We start from the raw sequence: 21,585 nt of genomic DNA on the forward strand, positions 1-21,585 counted from the left end.
AGATAAGACAAGACAGTGTGCTGATCTAGGCAAGTAAGAAAGAATCTTTGTGAGAATGTGGTCACCACCTGGTTCTTTATCAGCAATTGGAGCAAGGTCAAAAAGATCACTTCATGTTATTCTTTTGCTAAGAATAGAAATTCAGCATGGCATGCAAATGCGAGAGAGAGTAAGAGACTGAAAAAAAGGCAGCATTATGAGCCTGGACTAGTCCAGAAAGCTCTGCCATCTGTCAATAAAAAAAAAAAAGTGAGGCTCAGTAATGACACTTTGACTGTTGATTGCAAAAATACAAACCTACTGGTTTGCTGGCAGTGTTCCTTTGCACATATGACTGAAACATTAATTAAATGACAAGCAAGAAGGTTTTATATGGAGGGGGGATATAAGAGCTGTTAGGAATTGCCAAGATTCTTTCGCTAATCATCACAACAGCAGCAGTAACAACCTCGATCAGGACAGGATGTTAGCTGATTTAAAAATGAGAGGGAAAATTTTGGTCCGCTCTCCCATACAAAATAGTCCCAGTTCAAGATTATATCAGGGATACCTTGACTTTATTTATTTTTTTTTTAATGTTTTGAATCATGGCACAACAATCGGCTATATTGAGTTCAAACTGCTCACTTGGTAATGGGCTCTCTTCTCATTCAATCATTCTGTTGCTGGCTTATTTTTGTGTTTTCGGCCATTGTACCGTTGCACCATTCAAACCTTTCCTAAACTTCAGGTCAAAACATTTTTTTCAGCGAGCCCATGAAGGAAAGCCCCTCTTTCCTTCAGTTCGATCAGAGAGACTTTGCTGTTTGTTTAAAACATGCTACCAAGGCCTAGTTGAAGTTGTGGTGTGTTTCTCTTAGTACACCTATTCAGAGTTTTCCTTGTTGTGAACATGTGCTGTTCCATTACTCTTGGGTCCTTTAGAAATATTTATGTAGTTCTTTTTTCCCGGGGATGTACATCTCTACGTTTTCGCATAAAGCTGTGATCAAGTCATTATCTGGACTTTCTTGCAAGTCATGGACTCGGGCTTGAATACCACACATTCATGTAAGGTGATATAAAGCTTAAACTGACTGAAATCTCACATAAAAAGTCTTGTTCAAGGAATGTTCAAGGAAACTTTCCTCTCTTGCATACGTTCTAACAAATCCGTTTTCTGTAAATAGGTGCTCAGCTAGGGTCGTAGGGTGATTCTAGTAATGAGTGTTGTTATACTCTCCCAGGTTGTTTTAGTAAGTAACTGTATGGACCCTTTTGACCTTTTTATAGTCCCAGTTGTTTATTATTCAGCTTTACGTATTCCTCTGAGAGGTGCAAAGTGGACCGTGCAAGAGGAGTTTATGATTTCATGCATAGTGCCGTTACATGGAAGAGGGAGTCGCAGCGAAAACGGCACTCTGGGTACGGTTTCAGGTCATGTCTCTCTGGAGGGATGCTTGCCAGGAAAACACAAAGGGTAAATGGGGAATATAACAAGGAGATGAAGGACATGCCTGGCTGCCTCCATCCAGCATACCTTTGTATCTTTCTATCCTTCACAGTGTTTGAGGTCTTATGCAGAGTGTGTCAATATGAAGACAGTTTGTGACAGCCTGGGCTGAAATTGTTGGTTGTGTTAATGAAAAAAAGCCACAACTTGTGATCATCGCCACTAAAGGAGAACGAAGAATGTTCTATTCAAAACAGAAATGCAGTTAAACTTGGCGCAGAGGAATTGGGAACATCTGACCAATAACCTAGCATTCATTGAATATATAAATGACCAAAAAATAGGATTAAAATAGATCTTTCTCTTCATCTAAGATCTTTCACTGATATCGCCTTATGACTGCCAGGTCTGACAGTTATACAGAGGCCAAACCTTGAACTTGAATCAGCCATCATCATTACTGGGCTGTTTGCAAACTCGGCAGTCCCTAATGGTTCTAAATTAGCTCTTTACTGCAGCCATTCGATGGACTTGGCATAAGTGTGGTCAGTGGTACAGATTGATCACTCCTCTTTAATTACAGGGCTGACTCATTGCAAACTCTGCTCCACTCTGTCCGCTTTTTTCTTCTCTCGGATAATAATTTAATCCCTTTCAAGGCTTTCTCAAATTTGCATTCGTCTGTGCAAATTTGCTGGCGTGAATTCACATGGACATCAACTTTTGCAGGTATTTCGGTGATTACACGTTTAATACAAATAAGCAGACGACTGATTGCTGAATTGCCACGAAGCGGTTTGTCTTACTCATGTATTAATCAAACATGCAGCATTGGCAGTGGCTGCAGCTCAAGATTTAGGTAAAGACTAACTGTAAGATATAGCCAGTTCATTACTTTCATCATTTGAAAGCTTTCTTTGTGCCTGATTTGAGTGTGTGTTTTGATCCGGTGGCTTCAGATCATAAATGTCATAGTGGGTTCTAAGGAGCCTTTTATTTATTTCTGGGATAAATCCAAATTGCTCTGTCAAAACTCACATTCATTTACCTCATCTGATGCTTCATAAGTCTCAGGATTCATTTATGTGCTTCGCGTCGCTATAAACGTCTGACTACATGCCCTACCTTCTATCAGAGTGAGTGAAAACAGACAACGATGTCAGAAAAACATAGAATTCAGTGAGATCATTTACTGGTAGTGTATAATCAATTAGACCACAGCATATTGATGTGTAATTAACAGTGAAAAGCAGTAAGTCTGTCAGCTCCAACAGGGGCTTGAATAAACCCAGGAGATCATAAAGCTGCCCTTTGTCTCATGAAACATATGAATTATCCAAACACTGGACATAAAGCTTGAATTTATGTGATAGCATGCACTAGAGTTAGCTCGTGATGATCCTGCTGAGTTTTTAGGAAACCAGCACTGGGAGAAGTCCTCCAAAGCAGCCAATGAAATCTTGTGAGCACCCCAGCTTTCCAGGAGTGCGAGCAAGGAGGAAAAGCAATTTGGAGGCAAATGAATGAGAGAGCTCCACATAAGGTGGCTGGACGATGTAGGGGAGGGGAAGGCTGGCAACGTGTCAGCTGTGCTTCGGCGGACGTGTCCTGAACATCAATGTGATTCCTGACTTTCCTGTCTATTCCAGAAGAATACTTGCACAGGCTGCCTGTCACCCTGCCGCGACAGCTTGCAGAGTTTGTGAAAGAAAGATCAGGAAAAACAGAAGAGTAGAAGGGAGGAATACCCAGCGCAGGGTGGATACAAGAGACATGTGTGGCTCACTGGCCCAAATCACCGGCCCTCTTCAAGTGCTGTCATAGTACATCTGTTTGGAAGCAGAAGATCTTCAGCCATGACTGTGCACATGCATGAGACAGGAGAACAAGTAAGAGTGAATAAAAATGAAATGGAAAGGAAAATAAGAGAAAGAAACAAAATGGCAGATTGCAGTTGCAAAAACAACAGCACAGCACTGATTTGTAGAAAATCCGTGGCGCCATGGTGGAAATATGAAATAATAAGTTGCTAGAAAAGAAAAAGAAGAGTAAAGAGAGAGGTAGAGGAAGAAAGCAGCTGGACGCCAATGGGACAGTAAGGGGAGATGATCAAAAGGTGCAAAATTTTTGCTAAATTTTAATATGTACAGTGTAGAAACACAGCACGAGTCGGCATCATGATCTCTGCGAACACTGCCAAATAAAATGGAGGGAAGGAAGGATGAAGATGAGATGAGGAGTGGGTAGATGCCAGAGCTGTCAGAGATGTGCACTGCTTGCTCCGTCACAGCGCAGCCATGTGCAGCCCTAAGCTGCTCTCCACAGATTGGGAGGGTGCTGACATTGCTTCTCACCACCCAGCTGAGTTGTGCTCTATAATTACGTGTGTATTATGCATGTATGTTTGAATTTAAGGAGTGTGGTGTGTGTGTGTGTGTGTGTGTGTGTGTGTGTGGGGGGGGGGGGGGGGGGGTTTAGGCAAGGTCAAAATCCAAGTTCCAACTCACAGTTAAAAGTAAAAACTTTTCATTCAAAATTTCTGGCAGTTATCAGCCCTTGTTGTTATATTTTCTTAAGCCAATCATTAGTTTGCTGACAAGAATTACAGTCAACTGAAGAAAACTGACTCACTGAGTAGTGCGGTGCATTCAAATTAGCTCAGCACCTGTACACAGTCGGTGCTGTTGTTTCGCGGCACACGAATTCATGTTATTTCTTCTCCTTCTGTTCAAATGCTGAGAAGGAAAAAAAAAACCAACAAAAAAACCAAACATCCTACATGCAGCCTGTCTGCCATAATCGCACACCTGCTCACTGCCTCTGATACCATAGATGTAGTTATTGTCCCATCTCATGTTGCAGAAAAGGCAGTGTAATGTGAATGTTACAGTCAAGTTTTCTCCCAGAATGACTGCCGTTTAGGACACCTTATCTCTCATTATACTACTGAGATGCTTGGCTAGGCTTAAATTACCTTTTGTAAAAGACAAATTGGTTACTTACAAGGAAATCTGCAAAGAATTTAATAAGGGTTCCTCAAAATGTGGCTCAAACAGCAGTATCCGGTAAAAAGGATACTGATATGGCTGACTTCGGTGACTGTAACTTTAACCTTTAATGAAAAAACGAAGAATCAAAATCTTAATAAAAGAAAGATCACGTGCAACTAATACAGAAAATACAGGTCTTCTATATAAGCTTTCACTTGCCCTTGGACTTACTGAAACATACTTCAAAGGCAGCACTTGAAGCTAAAATGCACATTAATAAACTATTTGTGATAATTTGTGTTTTTTTAGGACGAAAACTTCTAATTCTATAGTAGCTTTCTTGTCTTTTCTTTTTTTTTAGCCCTGCCCTCAAAGTTCATTTCCATTACTAAAAAGATGGCAGTGTGATCCTTGAGAAATAATGAATTCAGACTTATCCACAGAAATGGCTGATTCAGCTTTGGCAGTTGAAAACAACAATAACAAAAGATACCCTTGGGCTTTTGTGTACATGAATATTGTTGCTGAAGCATGCGCCCAAAACATTAACAATGCAGGAAAGGGAAAACAAATATCTTGCACACAATGGTTCATTCAAATGGCGTGCTATCAATTATGTTTGTCAGACGACCAGCGTAATATTGTATTTATGAATGCTTTTCATTTCCAAAGATCTTCTGCGGGGGCTTTGAATTTCAACCGCTGCACCAACTGCACATTGGTTCTTCCAGAAGTCAATCAACCACATATGGTTTAATTGTAAATGTAAATGTTGAAATGCTGATGCGCAAATATGCAAGATTAATAACAGAGCTTATATTAGGAGAAAAAAGGTCAAAAATGTATCTTATTGCACAATCAGACAACTATTTAAGCGTAACTAGATAAACCGTACAATAAAGGGTTGCCACAATACTCACATTTCAAACTTGATACCAGCACTTGGAAAGATATTCAGTACTATTATCAACACATGCAAAAAACAGAAAAGGCAAAACAGATGTGAAGAATACCAATCCTTGCACGGCTCTATAGCCATGTTAATTTCCTGTGCTTTTGGTGGCTTGCCACCATGTTTTTGTTGCCGATCAAATAGAGCTGTTAAGGTAGGCTGTTGCATTTTCTGTCTAGCTGCTGGTAGACTATTCTCTGCTTCAATCTGTTACATTAAAAGAAACACAGCACCCCAGTCTTTCTTCATAAAGGTCGGGGTGCCAGTCTTGAAGCTGCTTCGCTGAGTCTGTTGCGCTACTGTTTGAGTGCTGAGCTGATAGTGAGAGGAGGGGCTCTGTGCCTGCCTGTCTGCACCACTGCTGTGTGAAGCTGTGTGTCAGCTGGAGGAGGCGACGGCAGCAGCACTGGTATCAATACTGTTACAAATGAGTATGTGATCCCATAGTTCTTTTCAGTATCCGTTTAGCATCTGAGTACCAATTTTTTGACATTATTCGGTACATATGATACATAATAAACAAAAGTTAAGAACTGTGATATCCAGAGACACCGGTGTTACACAACAAGTGATGCAACATTTCTGAATGGGGGGGATTATTGTCTACTACACAAAAAGCTTTGTAACTCTTTTTTATTTCCTCCAGATAACGTCGACATCTTAAAAAAATCTCCTGTTTTTATATCCATGCTTCAAGCCAAAAAATAATCTCATCAAGGTTAATGGATGATCAAAAAAAATACTAGAGAATAGCCGGTGATGATAAATGAAAAATATTGGGCCTAATGGCCAGGCATTTTTTTTTTTTTAATCTTTTGAGTTTATCTTTAGTAAATTTTAATTAACAGCCAACAGTGAACAGTGTACCAAAAGCTCTCTGTTTGAGTTTACAAATTAACTGTGTCCTTTTAAGACAGGATTCAAAATTAAGAGAACTAACTAATTAAAGGAATTCAAGGCTGTCCATTAAGTAGGAAGGATTCATTAAGTGACTGGGGAAAAAAGGAGTGAGTAAATGCAGATGGTGACAAAAAATCCCACTTAAAATAAAGACTAAAATGTCTGTCAATAAATGGCACTACAATTCATTAAAAGCATATTTCTTTTGTGTAAAGAATTACCACAATCCAGTTAATTTAAAATCAACCAAACACCTTAGATAAGTTTTTCAGCCAAAGACCTTAATCAAACAACAGTGATCCCACTTCCTTTCATTCCACCGGTCCCCAACCAAAGGTAGAAAGATTAGAGCAAAGGTCTGGAGAGGTGCCAACTAGCTGCAAGGGATATAATTAGCCTCAGGGGTCTTTTTTGGACCTGAAACCCTCCATTCTCTTCCTTCATGACTAATTCACAAGACCTTGATTCTCCTTTGGCATCTGAGAGTAAGCCTGCAAGCCATGCAAACTCTTATCCATTTAGTTGCCAAAGCTTTTCGATGAAGGGACTTCATTACCGTTTATAAATGTTGATGTAGTCAGTCTTTTTTAACTTCCTAACTCTTCCTTACTCTTCCCCATTTAATTATTGGCTGAAATGAATAAGAGTGAAGTAAAGGCTTTCGCTCCGTTTTCTAGTGAATGGGTGGGTTGTTTACACGTGTATTTTTTACAAGGCCAAACTCAGTGAAAAGAAAAGAGAAAAAAAGACAGAAAACTTGAAACATGCAACTTTATTCTTTAGCAGCATGAATATTCGTGTTCTGTGTTTCCAAAGATATCAAAGTTAAGTGTTGAGAAGTTACTCTGACATGGCACATGGATGTATATGGGCTGAAACTGAATTATAAAAGATGGAGAGGAGAGCTTTAGATTTATTCTGCTGTCAATTTCGAAATGGAAGACTTTGTGTGTGCGTGTGTGTGTGTGTGCACTGGTGGGTGTGAGGATGCATTTAAGCATAATGCATATATGCCTATGTGCCGTATTTGTGTCTGTGTGCGCGCATATAGGCATGTGTGTGGCCGTAGCTGCTTTCCAAGTTGATAGACACACTCTGTCACCGCTGGCAAGTAATTGACAGCTAGGAGTTTGCAGTGACACAGGCCTTGCATATATTTCCTCCATTACCTTGTGTGTAGATCAGCCTGGAGTTCTCCCTGGCAGCGCATTGTGGAGTCATTGAGCTTGGCAGGGGATTAAACAAACACCTACCATTCAGGCTCATGGGGAGGTATGATAAACTCTCTCGCTCTCAATAAATCAAATACGAATAAAGGTGTTCCCTTTCTCGTAGCTTATTAGCTAAGATAATACAGTTCACCCAAATGCTGCACTTCCTTGTTGCCGTGTGATGCTTACGGTTGAAATTTCAGGGTTAGTAAATAGTGCTTTATTGCTTTAATTTACTTGGAATATGCCAAGATTTGACCACATGGAGTACAGTGGGGGGTGAAATAAAACTGAAAGTAGAAAAATATTTGCATCCACTGCTTATGGCAATTGTGTGCTCCCATATGAGCATCCTTTCACTGAAGGCAGCTTTTACCTAGAAAATTTCCAAGGCCACTAAGGCTAAACAAAGTGGTGTTTAGAATCATATTAAAGAAATAAGACATAATCATAAAGAAAAGCTTTCAGCACAAGAATATTAAAAGTAATGCATTTTTTTTAAAAGAAAAAAGAGAAAAAATGGTAAATTAAAAACAAATACAAATTAATAAAGATTATAAAGGAAGAGAAGGAAGAAATGATAAAACACTATAAAAGACACCAAACAAATAACTCAAAGTGGAAGCAAAGAGAAAGCCAGCGTATAAAAATATGTCTTTAGAGGGATTTAAAAGGCGATAAAGAGCTCGCCAATCTGATCTCCTCACTGAGGTTGTTCCAAAGAGTGGATGCCCTGATAGAAAAGGCTCAGTCACCCTTGGTCCTCAGCCGAGATTGTGGGATGGCCAGCGCAGCCTTGGCTGAGAACCTCAGGTTACGACCGGGCGCACACAGCGTCAGAAGATCTGAGACATACTTTGGTGTGAGCCCAGAGCTGGCCTTGAAAAACATTATTAAAATCTTAAGATCAGTTAATATTAATAGGTAACCAATAAAACTATTCATTTATTTATTTATTTTAGTTTTGTGTCTGACTGCTGCACATGGACAAGCTTGACAATGTTGATTCAGACATGTATAAAAATGTATTATAGTTTAATTATATATATACAATGCTATAAGTTGAATGTATAAAAAATAATCTCTGACAAATTTCAGCCAAATCACTTTATGTTCACACAAGGCTGGGACCCATGTCTAAACTTCCCTTTCTTCCCTGTGTTTGAAAAAGGTTGTTGCTCTACAATCAAATTGTAACCAAATGAAATCTAGAGGCAGTTATACATGCTAATATTACAATTAATAATTATTAGTAATTAAGATATTATCATTATTATTTTTGAATAAGTCAGTGATCATTTTAACATATGGTGCCACTAAAAAAAGAAATAAAATATAAAACACAACTTCCCAAAAAAAAACAAAAAAATCCAAGAAAAACCAAAACATCTTTACTTTGTCTCTGTAAACACAAATCCACAGAGCTAGAGAGTCGGTCCTTAAAAGCCTGCTTGTGGAAAAAATGATGAGGGGAAAAAAACTTTTAGCCTTGAGTAGCATGCTATCCCTGGCTCACTTGGTTCTGGAACGTCTGCCTGAACCATGCACACAGTGAAAATACTGCCCAAAACAGCACAACCATAAAACACAGCAAAATCTGTTTTTTTTTTTTCTTTTTGTTTTGTTTTATTTAAACAACTGAAAAATTGCCAAACAGCAGATGGAGCTCCTCTATTGGTCACAAGTTATTTTGGAGCATTTTTACTTCTTTCCAGTTGTTGAGTGCAGCAGAGCCCATGCCAGATGTTAACAAGCCAGCTAGCTAGCATTACCCAGCATGGTCTTCAGTGGTGCCATTTTTACAAATAGGGATTTATTAGTTTTTGGACTAATTTATGCCTCAACCGAATACTGTGTTCCAGTAATGTGTTGAAAAGAGCCGTGGATTACTAATTGTTCCAAAAAGTTGAATCAACCTTTTGGGGATTTTCTTACCTAGATGATTGAGCATGCATCAAAACATTACTAATTGTTATTATATATTAATGAGTGAGTGATTAAAACTGTGACTGAGTTAATATAGACCTTTTTCTCCATACTCTAGACCAGGGGTCTCAAACTTAAATGAGCTGTGGGCCACTGCTGGCACTGTCATCTCATTGGAGGCCCTCTTTAGTGTTCAAGTAGTACCAAAAAAACAAACAAACAAACAAACAAACAAACAAACAAACAAACAAGAAAACAACCACACATATATCTGAAAATGTAGTGTTTTGTTTGTGTTTTTACATTTCAATTATTGTTTAACAACACAAAACTACAAACGTGAACGCAATTTTTTTTCTCACTCTTAACTGAAGCCTTTCATTGAACTACCAAATAAACAAGTTGTTACTCTCTTTCTGGCCGGACACGTGGCAGCACCTCTGCTATCATTTTGTTCGTATTTAACAAAATAAAAATGCAGACATAAGTGTACACATTAGCTAACTAACACAACCATGTAAAAAGAAAAATAATCTATATAAGAGATTCATAAAACAGAGGACAAAAGATGCTGAAATAAAGTACAAGTTATATAAAAATAGATTAGTAAATATTATAAGAACAAGTAAGAAAGAATATTACCACAAATTATTGGAGCAAAGTAGAAGTAACACACAAGAAACGTGGAGGATATTAAACAGTATAATCAAAAAGGGCTCAAAAAATAAGAATTATCCAGATTATTTTAAAAAAGATAAAGATATTGTGCTTGATAAAACTAAAGACATTGCAAATGAATTTAATGATTTCTTTGTAAATGTTGGCTTTAATTTAGCAAAAGAAATTCCAGAGTCAAGAAATAATAACGACCTAAATAAACATATTACTCAGAATGTGTCCTCCATGTTTATTGGTGCTATAACTCATAGAGAAATAATTAACATTGTGAAGACATTTAAAAATAAAAAGTCCACTGACTGTTTTGGTATTGACATGATATTAGTTAAAAGTATTATAGAATATATAGTGCAACCTTTCGCATACATTTGTAATCTGTCCTTTCAAACTGGTGTGTTTCCCTCACAAATGAAAATAGCAAAAGTTATTCCAATCCATAAAAACGGAGAGAGATGTCAGTTTACCAATTATAGGCCAATATCACTACTCCCACAGTTCTCAAAAATTTTAGAAAAGTTATTTGTTAATAGACTTGATAAATATATTGAGAAGCATAATCTCCTAAGTGATAACCAATATGGCTTTAGAGTGAAAAGGTCCACTTCAATGGCAGTGATGGAACTTGTTGAAGGGATATCTAATGCAATAGATAATAAGGAATATACTGTTGGTGTTTTTATAGACTTAAAAAAGGTGTTTGATACAATTGATCATTCTATATTAATGAATAAACTAGAGAGATATGGCATAAGAGGGATAGCATACAAGTGGATGAAAAGTTACCTGGATGAAAGATATCAATATGTCGAATTCAATAATGTAAAATCTAAGCAGTTGAAGGTAACTTGTGGTGTTCCTCAGGGCTCTGTGCTGGGCCCTAAATTATTTATATTATATATAAATGACATATGTAGTGTTTCCAAACTGTTAAAATGTGTATTGTTTGCTGATGATACCACTCTGTACTGCTCAGGTAAAAACTTAGAACAGCTTCTGACTACAGCGGAAAAGGAGTTAAATATATTAAAAAACTGGTTTGATGTAAATAAGTTATCATTAAATGTAAAGAAAACAAAATTGATTATTTTTGGCACTAGACAAATGAAAAATGTATCTAAAATAAGGGTTAATGGAATTGAAATTGAAAGAGTGTACGAAAATAAATTTCTTGGAGTGATAATTGATGATAAGCTGAGTTGGAAGTCTCATATAAACCATGTGAAAACAAAAATGTCAAAAACCATTGCTATTCTCTATAAAACAAAGCATGTCCTGAACAAAAAATCATTATACACACTTTATTGTTCTCTGTTGCTTCCATATATGACTTACTGTCTGGAGATATGGGGTAATGCATATAAAACGAACACTCTTCATATTTTCAAGTTACAAAAAAGAGCTATAAGAATTATAAACCAATCAAACTATATAGAACCAACTAACATTTTGTTTATTAATCTGAATACCCTGAAATTTTATGATTTAGTTGAATATAAAATGGCACAGATAATGTATAAAGCACAAAATAACTTGCTTTGCCCCAGTACTCAGAAGCTGTTCAAAGTCAGAGAGAGTCAATATGACTTAAGGGGAACAGATTTCTTTAAAAAAAACAAGATAAGGACAAATATAAAGCAGAGATGTGTTTCTGTTAGAGGAGTTAACCTGTGGAATAGTTATGACAGTGATTTAAAAAGGTGTAGTTCATTTTCCTTGTTTAAAAACATGTTTAAAAATAGAGTATTAGAAAAATATATAAATCAAGAATGAAAAGAGCAAAAAGGAGAAAAAACAACAACAACCTCTTGATTCTTTTGCTTTGATGTAGTTACTTATCTAAGGTGGAAAGTTTTTTTTTCTTTGTTTTTTTTTTTGTTTGTTTGTTTGGTTTTTGCTTTGTTTTATTATTTTCTTCAAGCCCTGTGTACAGGAGCTGCATACAAAAAGATATTTTGTGAAAAGGGTTGGTGTAATAAGCAAATGCTTCAGCCAATACCTTTTGATTAGCCTTGTCTCATGCTTTCTTTCTTTATGGTAGATTTTTGTTCTGTTTTCACTGTTTGTTTGTTTTGTTTTTTTCACTGTTTTCACTGAGATTTGAATTTGAATGCTAATCAATAAAATCAAAATCAAATGAAAAAAATGAAATGAACCAATCCCTCAACATGTTTGCACTCTCTGCTCATATTAAATCATTTGTTGCTTTTTAAAGAACTTATTTTAACACTGCACTCGACAACAAACACGTCTACCCTAACAAAAAAGTAACTTCAAGGGCCAAATCGCATTATATTTCTTCACGTCAATATACGGCCCGCACTAGTTGTGATGTGGGCCGCAAGTGGCCCCCGGGCCACGAGTTTGAGATTCCTGCTCTAGACTGTAGAACCTTTCAGTGGGAGGCCAGTGTTATGATTCAATAAAGTTGCTTGAAAAGCCAAAGTGGAAGTTTAATGTAGGAGAATCATGCATTAAAATGGGTTTTGCGTCCAGCAATAACATCTTGAATTGCCTGTCGGGCTTTTTTTCTTTTTCCCCTAATGTCCCCTGAGTGTGAGGTCTGATTGCAAAGTTTCTAAGAAAGTCTCGATGTTAGAGCATCTGAACTTTCAAAGATGTAAGCATGCACCCTAAAAAGGAAAGCAGTAGATGATGGGAAAAGTGCAGTCACACCAGACATTTTAAACTCTGAAGAAGTATCCATAATTATTCACTTATATCCATTTGCAGGGAGGAGGCTTGTGCTGCCAGAGAAACATTATGCTGCAATTTGTCTCACCCTCTCTCATTTTCTCTTTCTGTTTTCTCCCCTACAAAATCGTTAGTTTCACTTTTCATTAGGCTGGATCAATATGGCGGATGAGTTGCTAGTGGTGAGGAGCGGGCGTCAGACATCCCACAAATTCCCCACTCTTTTCACTCATTCCTTCCTTCGCTCTCTTGCTCTGCCACCGACTTGAGTTATCTATTCAGCACTCACCTACTGAGGAAGGTTAAGGGAAGAACGCTTGAAAGACCCAGGTAAGAGACGTGAGCCAGAGGTTGGACTAGAGCTACCCAATAAGGCAGAAATGAAAACACTGAATGATAACCCAATAAAGTTTAATTAAGAGCCTGTCACCTCTCAAGCTTATGGTAATAATGGAAATGAAGGCTGCATGCTGAGGAAGGAAATTAAAGTGGAAATAAGGTTCTGTAAAAGTTTCGTCATATTGACACCGTCTGCCAAATGGGAAAAAGTTATCACGGATTCCTGATTCCCTTTCAAAAGCTTAAATAAAGGATCTTTTCTGTTCAAGATTTGCAACATCATTTTTTATCATGTTTTGGAAAACATCACATGAAATATCAGTTTTGAGTTGTTGCTGGAAAGTGGGAAGAAAAAAAACAACCCTAAAACCTTTTTAAGCATTGAATTTGTTAGTGTTGCTTTGAGCTCTGGTGGTGCTTCTATCCAGTGCTCAAGAATACTGGGATTTAATACATGTATATTGTTATTACACTATTGTATCAAATAATTGGAACAAAGGTGTTTACTTTGTTCTACACATTTCCCTAAGTTAAGAACTGATAGTTGACAGATTAAAAAGAGAGAAGCCAGTGCTTTTTTTTGCTTTTTTTCCACAAGCCATTTGCAATCCGGTGATTGGAGCCTGCTGGCACTGGTACAGTGGGTTTGTTTGGAGTTGCCGTGTGCTCAGTGTTGACTTACCCAGAACAGTGAGGCGGGCAGGACGGGACCTCATGGCAGCCTGAACTGCCTGGCACTCAAACACTGCATCATCCGTCAGTTCAACACGCTGGATTCGCAAATGATGCTCCCCTGAACCATGGTCGCCAATGACTGTGTAACGAGGGTAGCCTGCAGTGCAAACACATTTGTCCATTTGAAAATGAAAATACTGTGCACTCGCCAAAAGCAAGATGATAAAATGATTATTTTTTAAAGCTTTTAATAACAAAATCATTTTGTAAAAAAAAGGAAGAAAAAAGAAAATGCTGCTTCGTTACCTTTCACAGTTCAGCCATTTACATATTAACTTTAACTGAGCTGCAAAAGCATGTAATTTAGATAACAGAGAAACTGATTTTACAATGACTTTATAGGTGAACATAGCTTGAATGTTAATTTGTTACTTTACTCACAATGCATTTTCATACATGTCCATGTTTTTACAGCACTCCTGCCAATTTTAAGGAGTAGCTGTAGCATTCAGGATAATGATTTTTCTTTTTTTTTACTTCAGCTATAAACAGGAATTAGTTTGACTTGTTCCAGCAAAGCTGAAATGATTTACAGCTTAATAAGGGAAGAATGGAGAACAACATCCAAGAGACATGGACATTTTGCACAAGTCAAGAGAGATGGTTTCAAAGAAATCGCCCTCAACTATTATCGAAATGTGCACTGCGAGTTTTTAGCGGCACGCGTCCCTCGATGGGGTTAGATGAGCAAGAAGAAGAATGAGTTTAACTGGGCGGCTCTGTGGGGTATTCCGCATGCTTTTGGATTTGCTCGTTTCCTAAGATAGATTCTCTTTATTTTTCATGCTCCATATTTTTAATTACTGTGGATACAGTGCTTGGAAAACACGGGGAATGTGTGTTTATACAAATTAAACTCCCACAAATGCGAGTAACTTCCAGCTGAGAACTGCTTTTTCCTCCAGTAGCGCTTATAGAAATATAATTGATGAACCTTGAGGAGTGAATTGGAGAGTTTTACAGGGGAACAACGGCACTCCAAACATTGTGTATTGCAACAGGAAACTTCACACTTTCTGCTCACATACTCAGAATTTTTGTTCCAAAAAAAATAAGTTTTGGTTTCTTACCAAAAGATTTTTGGGAACAAAATATGGATTTTCCGATAACAACCACCTTATAAGTTAAGTTCACTTCAGCGATCCCTCAGAATCACTATAAAGGGTTTGCTCTCTGATTATATGTTTTACTAACAACAGGGAACATAACAGACTGGGCAGCCTTATAACAGCTTTTAAGTCCTTGAATTTGTCTAGTGCAAAAGCCCATCGTATGCTCAAAGTCCAATTACTGATGGTTGCTTCATTGAATCCAGTAGCCTTTAATAGAGCATGAAGTGGGCCTCATTATATGCTGGTGGGGTGAGTTACAGCCGATTAAACTACTCTCTGCATTTCATCTTCCAACATGTAGCTTTTAATCTTGTGGGCCTATACACTGGGAAGAACAAAGGACAAAAAAATGCCTAAGTATAAGCAGTACAACCAGGCAGAGGACACAGGAGAAGTTTAAAGACGTGGCACGCTAACCAAGATGACCAAAATGCCACCAGCTACTGTTCTGAGGGAATACTTAGAATGCAGTTGATAAATGTCTTTTTTCTTTCAGTTTCATATGGAGGAATGGCAGTAAAAAAAAATGCTGTACATACAGTTAACACAGGCCCAATCACAAGTAAAAGCTCCCGTGAATAGTATTAATAACCATGCCTGAAAAGGCGCTTTCTACTTTTCCACACTCAGGAAAAAAATTGTAAAAAAAACAGAAGCTTAAATGAAAGGATGCACCATTATGTTCACAAGGTCACCCAGAGACCCATTTTGCTTCAGTTTTATGTTCACTGATGAGATTCAAAGCAATAGTGCCATTTTGGATCACAAGGGTAATGATCATTGCGCAAATCTGAATTATGTGACCTTGAGTTGACTGCAGACTACACAGCCGAGCCTTAACTGCACCCGGGAAACAAGATGCACTTCACAACTTCGCTTTGCTGGTCTTAATTGTGGCAAGGTACGAGGCATGCAAATTTCTGTTACGCAAACAGATGATCTTGCCAATTACCTCATCTGTGCCTCTGGCAAACTAAGAATAATTTCGCTATGTGAGGACATGGCTCCGTTCCAGTTTCATCTCCGTGCATCAGCCGAATCCGAAAGGAATACAATTTGCATTTGCCGTGGATAGTAAATGACAAGAATGTGTCTAATTTCCAAACAGTATAAACATGCTGAAATGTGTTTTTGTCATCTCATAAGCACCTTGATCATGTATTTTGCCAATGTGACTGAAGTTATACTGACACACATGAAGACTGATCACCTCGGCACATGTGACGCGGGTCATTGATCTTAGATCTCGGGGAATTTCAAAGACACCGCGCGTTACCCAAAGCAAACAATGTAAAATAGGCCCATTAAGGAGTAATGAATCCATCAGAGGAGAATGGATTTATCTTCGGGCCGAATCAATGGTGACCATGCGCGTGCGTGTGTGCGTGTAACTATACAGAGACTTGAGGCGTGGCCTAGTGATTTATGGCGTTTACCTAGAGCACATTTCACACAGTGTAAGCACTGGGGGATAGAGAAAGGTTTTGCTGCATCTGTGAACAGATGACCGGAGTGTTCAATTTGATCTCATGAGAGGCAGGAGTAGCACCTGCTCGCATCTAAAGGTCTGCCATCAGTCTCTTCTCAAGAAAGCGTCCTCCTGGAGTATATCCACAAGTGCATGGCAAAATATAAACACTTCCCCGTCCATCTCGCTCTGCGTGCACACCGGGAGAATTCACTTATAGCCGCTCTGCCCATTGTCGCCGTCAAATTGTGCAGCAGTTACATATTCATGGCATTGACTGGCGTGTGGAGCTGCTGTGGGGCTACTTCACTTTTCTTTAATTAGAGTGGAAAAGCATGGCACAAAAGGGAATGAAGAGGAAATTCAGGGACAGATAGGAATCATTGGCTTTTGTGCTATGATTTCTCGCACTGAATGGTGAAAGAGTTCTCTCAGTTTAATCACTGCTCCTGTGAATGGAAACAGGTCCCAGGCGGAGCACGCTGCCAACGCAGCTTCTTTCTATGAATACCCAAGCAGACCTATATTATTGAAATGCTCCATGCAACATTTGATTCGTCGCACTTTTTATGTATACAGCTGCCAATTTCCTTTCTTTGTGTACATCTTGCAATGATGTACCATCACTCGTTTACTTCTGCATGCGTTACTTGTTTAGGTAGGCAGGAGCAGCAAAAAAAAAAGAAAAAGAATAAAAAAGGGACAGCTGTGGAGTACTTTATTTTGAAAAAGTGTCATCTGCTTCAATAGGAGGCACTCAGCTCCTGTCCGTATCGCTGGGTTGATTTCAGCAACCTTTCCTCCCCCGACAGGAATCTATTCCTCCTTTATATGAAACTGTGCACATTTTTAAACTCTCAAACTCTACACATCGGGCCTGATCATTCACCCAAACAACAGGAAGAAGAGAGCTGATGGAGAAGGTCAGAGTTTCTACATCCTGCCCGTGGCTGGGAAATTATTTACAGATGCGTTGTTAAAGAGTGATCTGCTGCAGTTCTCCTCGGTGTGACGACCCGACGTTCTCTCTTTCCTCTTTTCTCCACCTTACTCCGACTTTGCCCATTCTTGAAATGAGATTTCATCTTGATCGTCTTGTCTTGTTAAATCAATAAAATAGAAGAGGATAAACATCTCTGCTCCACTCTGACCCTAAATAAAATTGTGCTCCCTCTTACTCCCTCTCTCTTCCATTCTATCTCCAGCAATCATAAGTACTTTCCCTGTCTGCCTCCTTTTCCTCCAAAGAAGACTGTGGGACTATTGTTTACAGCTACCTCTCAGCCTCCCCTGTGCCTGATAAGGACCTGAAGAGAGAATAAGATGGCTTTACTGGGGCTCTGTCAGCCACTGAGGTTTAATTACAAACCGCGCTGGTGACAGGAAAAGGCCTTTAAAGAGCATTTGCTAAAGGTCAGAGGGTAGAGGACCTCAAATCTGTAGAGCAATACATATTTAATCGCCGGTGATCACGAGAGACATTTGTGTTTTGAAAATGGCCACAGTTGGATATTGTGACACTGTGCCGCGAATCGCAATTAACTCCGATTTCTCAGTGGTCACAGAGCAGACGTGCACGAGGTAAATTAGACAGCTCTAAAATAAAGACTGTGCCCTTAAAGAGTAATGCATCCCGCTGCGTACGGAGCCCTGCGTAAACATTCAAATGAATGTTTCGTGAGAATTTTATGAACCTTTCAATAAATAATGCAACAGCGACATGGTGTTGCAGGGTTTTCTTATCCAGCAGCTTTTGCGCTTCAAAAGGTTGTTCAGGTTTATTGAAAGGAGCGATGCGTTTCCTTGAAATTCATCAAGGTCGCCAGCACACAAAGCTTTGATTGGTTTGACAACAGGCTACTAAGTGACAGTGCAGTAGTCACTTTTGCACTAAATTAAACAATTAAGACAATTAGAGGACACCAGGTACTCTTCAAAAAGCCATTTAGAAGCCTGAAGCACCAACAAAGACCAGGGCAACAACTCATTTCGTGCTGCAGTTGGTTTGAAACTATGAAAGATTCAACTTTGCATGTAACAGAGTGACATAAATGAGTTCTTTTTGCTCGTTCATGTTGAGTGATACAATTAGTGCACTTGCAATTCTTGATTGATGAAACACACTATTAGGGGCCCTGCTTTATCTCTCTGTGGATTCATGTATTTGGCAAAGGGTAACTTGTTGACACGTGTGGACTTGAGATGACAAAAAGCAGCCATTTGAATATGACAGTTATATTAGAGGGTATAATTAATAGATGAAACAGAGGGCAACACAGAAATCCAGGGTAACATGCTCAAGGGAGGTAGATGCTTACCAGAGAGGTCTCTGCCCACACCCAGCGCCAAGCCGTTTTTGATCCACAGGACGACGCCGTGATAGCCGGGGATACTGCACGGTAATGTCACAGGTTGGCCTGCCACCACCACCAGGTCCTGTGGCTGCTGGGAAAACATGGCCACTGTCCCTTAAAAAGCAAAAGAAAGAAAGGCAAAAAAGAAGGGGGATGGTTTAACCGTAAGCAGATTAAATCACTGCGCTATTTTTAATGTAAGCTAGTAAAGTGAAGAGGGCAAGAAAATGTTTACATCAAAAAAAAAGAAGGAAAGAGAGATGTTTTTATAAGCACCTGCTTTCAGCGCGCAAAATACCGAGTGAAGAGAGAGGAAGGCGTGCGGAATCACGTTGAAAGAAGCCTAAAGGGTGATATACAAATGTGGCACATCCTTTCAGTATTCATGATACTGAGGCAAGATACCGCGCATGCATCAGAGGTGTCAGTGCAGCAACAGGACTGAAGCACAGGCTAAGAGACAGCCGTCACAGTTCGGCTTGGTTCATTTATGAAGGATGTCACCGTACAGATGGGCTGGGCCCGTACACACCACAGCAGATAACACAATCTTGTCTGCCAACACAGGCTCTAGTGGCATATATTAACTGAAGCTCACACCCATGTAGTCCAACTGTGTGCGACTACTATTAGATGCACTCCTCTACTGCACGTTCAAGCGGAAAGTAGTGAGTAGTGAACTCCATTAGAGGCAGAGTGTGTTAATGGGGAGGCTGTTGTGTGTGTGTGTGTGTGTGTGTATGTCGCACGGGGGTAGAAAGGGGGGGTCAGAATGGAGGGTACAAAGTGGTACTGATGTGTAGTTCAAAACATTGGCAGGCTGCCGATCAACTTAAGCCTACACACACTGACACACATTCATACAGACGCCCTCAGACTGTTTTGGGAGCACAAACCGCAGCAAAGGTTTGAAAAGTGTTACTTGCTCTCTCGCTTTACTCAGTTTTGTTCACAGCGCTGTCTTATTTTCAGACTTCTGAGTTCAATTGTTTGGATTTGATTTTTCTAGCCCTTTTCTCCATTAGTGTCCTGGTTTTCGAATGTGCTGGCAAAAAGCCGGCATATTTTACAGACTGCTGCTTTTTGGGGGGTTTTAACGCCGAAAGGGGCTCACGCACACTCACACATGGACATGTTAGTCACATACAAATAAAAAAAGCTGACAGAAAAGTAGCATGTAGTCAATTACGATGATAAACAGAGCAAAGACTGTGTGGGACGTTAAAGAGTGTTTTCATCTCGCATCTCTGCATCGCGCTGCTTTCTTATGCTCGCTTTTATATTCAAAAAGAATTATTTATCCTTCAAGATTTCAAACCACAAACAAAGGGAGGACTGCTGTCGTACAAGAAACAGATTTTGAATTCAACTGAGGAATCCTGCAATCTTTCTTTTCACTTTAGAGCTGAATTTCTATGATGGATAACTCGTTGAAATTGTACTTTTTCATATTCATTCTTGCTCTCGCCTATGTACCCTGTCAAGGAATACACAATGCAGTACAGGGTTGCCTTTCGATATCCATCTATCACTAGCGCCATAACCGGAAAAGAAATGAAAATAATAATTAATGTATTCTTTCTCAAAACACGGAATGGGTTTTTCATCATCTTTCGACTCAACATTTTCTCTCTGGATCACGAGGCCCTTTGAAAAAAGCATGTAAGCCATGTGAGCCATGTGAGCCATATGCATTGCCCTTCAGATCAAGACATCTTCATTCAGCCTTTGCTGTGTTTCCATGTGTGGAACTTATCTTAGTGTTATTTTGCTACCCATTGAACACACAGATGAAGGACTCTAACATATAGACCACAACTGAACAGATCTACTGTCTTGTTCAGAAAAACCATTGTTAACAAAGGACATCACTGAATCTGATGAGCTATGGCATTACTGTTAAACCGACAAACTCAAGTCAATCAATTTACCTTTGGAAGGCTGGAAGCACACATAAAGTCACTCTTTCTACACGTCCCGTATAATCACTCGTGTCTCACATCTGTGGATGTAAGAATGTGGATTAAAGATTAGCCATGTCAGTTTGTTTTGTACAAAGAATTTAAATCTAAGGACTAGTTTTCCTAGAACTGCTACATGCAAACATCTGTATCTGAAAACAGTCTCTTTAAAGGTGTCATCAAAGGTGTGACTGCGCACCTCTCTCCCACACATGAGGTATGTATGATATGCCACCCATTACCGGTAGACTTACTTGAAGTTGTGTCTTCACTGAAGCACACCACACATTTTGAGTGTTAACATCAGCTGTAGCGGAAAATATGCTCACTGTACTAGTGTGTTGCTTAATTGGGAAAATTTCCACAAACAGAATGCGTTGTTAAATGTGCTCCTGTGGCTGTTTGATAGAGTCTGCCTCCCGGCATCACATTTTAACACACTGTGTAATCCATTCATTTAGAATATGTGGGTATGTCAAAGATCTATGCAGATAGACTTCAGGAGGACTCCCACCATGAGTCTGTAATCAAATGTCTCTGCCGGTGTTGTAGAAGTCATAACCCAGAAAACTGAAAATCATCTTGCATATTGGAGAAATCTCCATAGTTGAATTCTAACTTCTCAGTTAGGCAACAAATTTGTCTTCTAACAGAAATGTTTCCAGGTGACACAAATAAGTTATGGCCCAGCCGGTGACTTTTGAAGTTGCTAACCACTCATCAGTGGTGTTGAAAAATGAGTTCTAAGTCCAGACATTCCCTAAAACATTACAAAGGGACATTTAGAAACTTAGAATATCCAGAAACTTTCCCAGGGGACACATTCACAGTGTGTT

At 39.0% G+C, this 21,585-nt stretch overlaps 1 protein-coding gene across 5 annotated transcripts in view; it reads right to left on the minus strand.

Moving 5' to 3' along the window:
- Positions 1 to 21,585, minus strand: part of kirrel3b (kirre like nephrin family adhesion molecule 3b) — a 169,729-nt gene that overhangs the window by 52,217 nt on the left and 95,927 nt on the right. For all 5 annotated transcript variants that reach the window (XM_085429766.1, XM_085429765.1, XM_085429763.1 and 2 more), the window contains exons 3-4: positions 18,753 to 18,902; positions 13,802 to 13,951 (exon numbers count right to left, since the gene is read on the minus strand). In XM_085429766.1, the coding sequence (XP_085285892.1) occupies positions 13,802 to 13,951; positions 18,753 to 18,902 (300 nt within the window). The remainder of the gene's footprint in view (positions 1 to 13,801; positions 13,952 to 18,752; positions 18,903 to 21,585) is intronic.

Source organism: Copadichromis virginalis, linkage group LG14, assembly GCF_057382275.1.
Source record: "Copadichromis virginalis isolate Kocher_CV1m ecotype Utaka linkage group LG14, C_Virginalis_male_GT1.1, whole genome shotgun sequence".
In the NCBI taxonomy this organism is placed as follows: Eukaryota; Metazoa; Chordata; class Actinopteri; order Cichliformes; family Cichlidae; genus Copadichromis; species Copadichromis virginalis.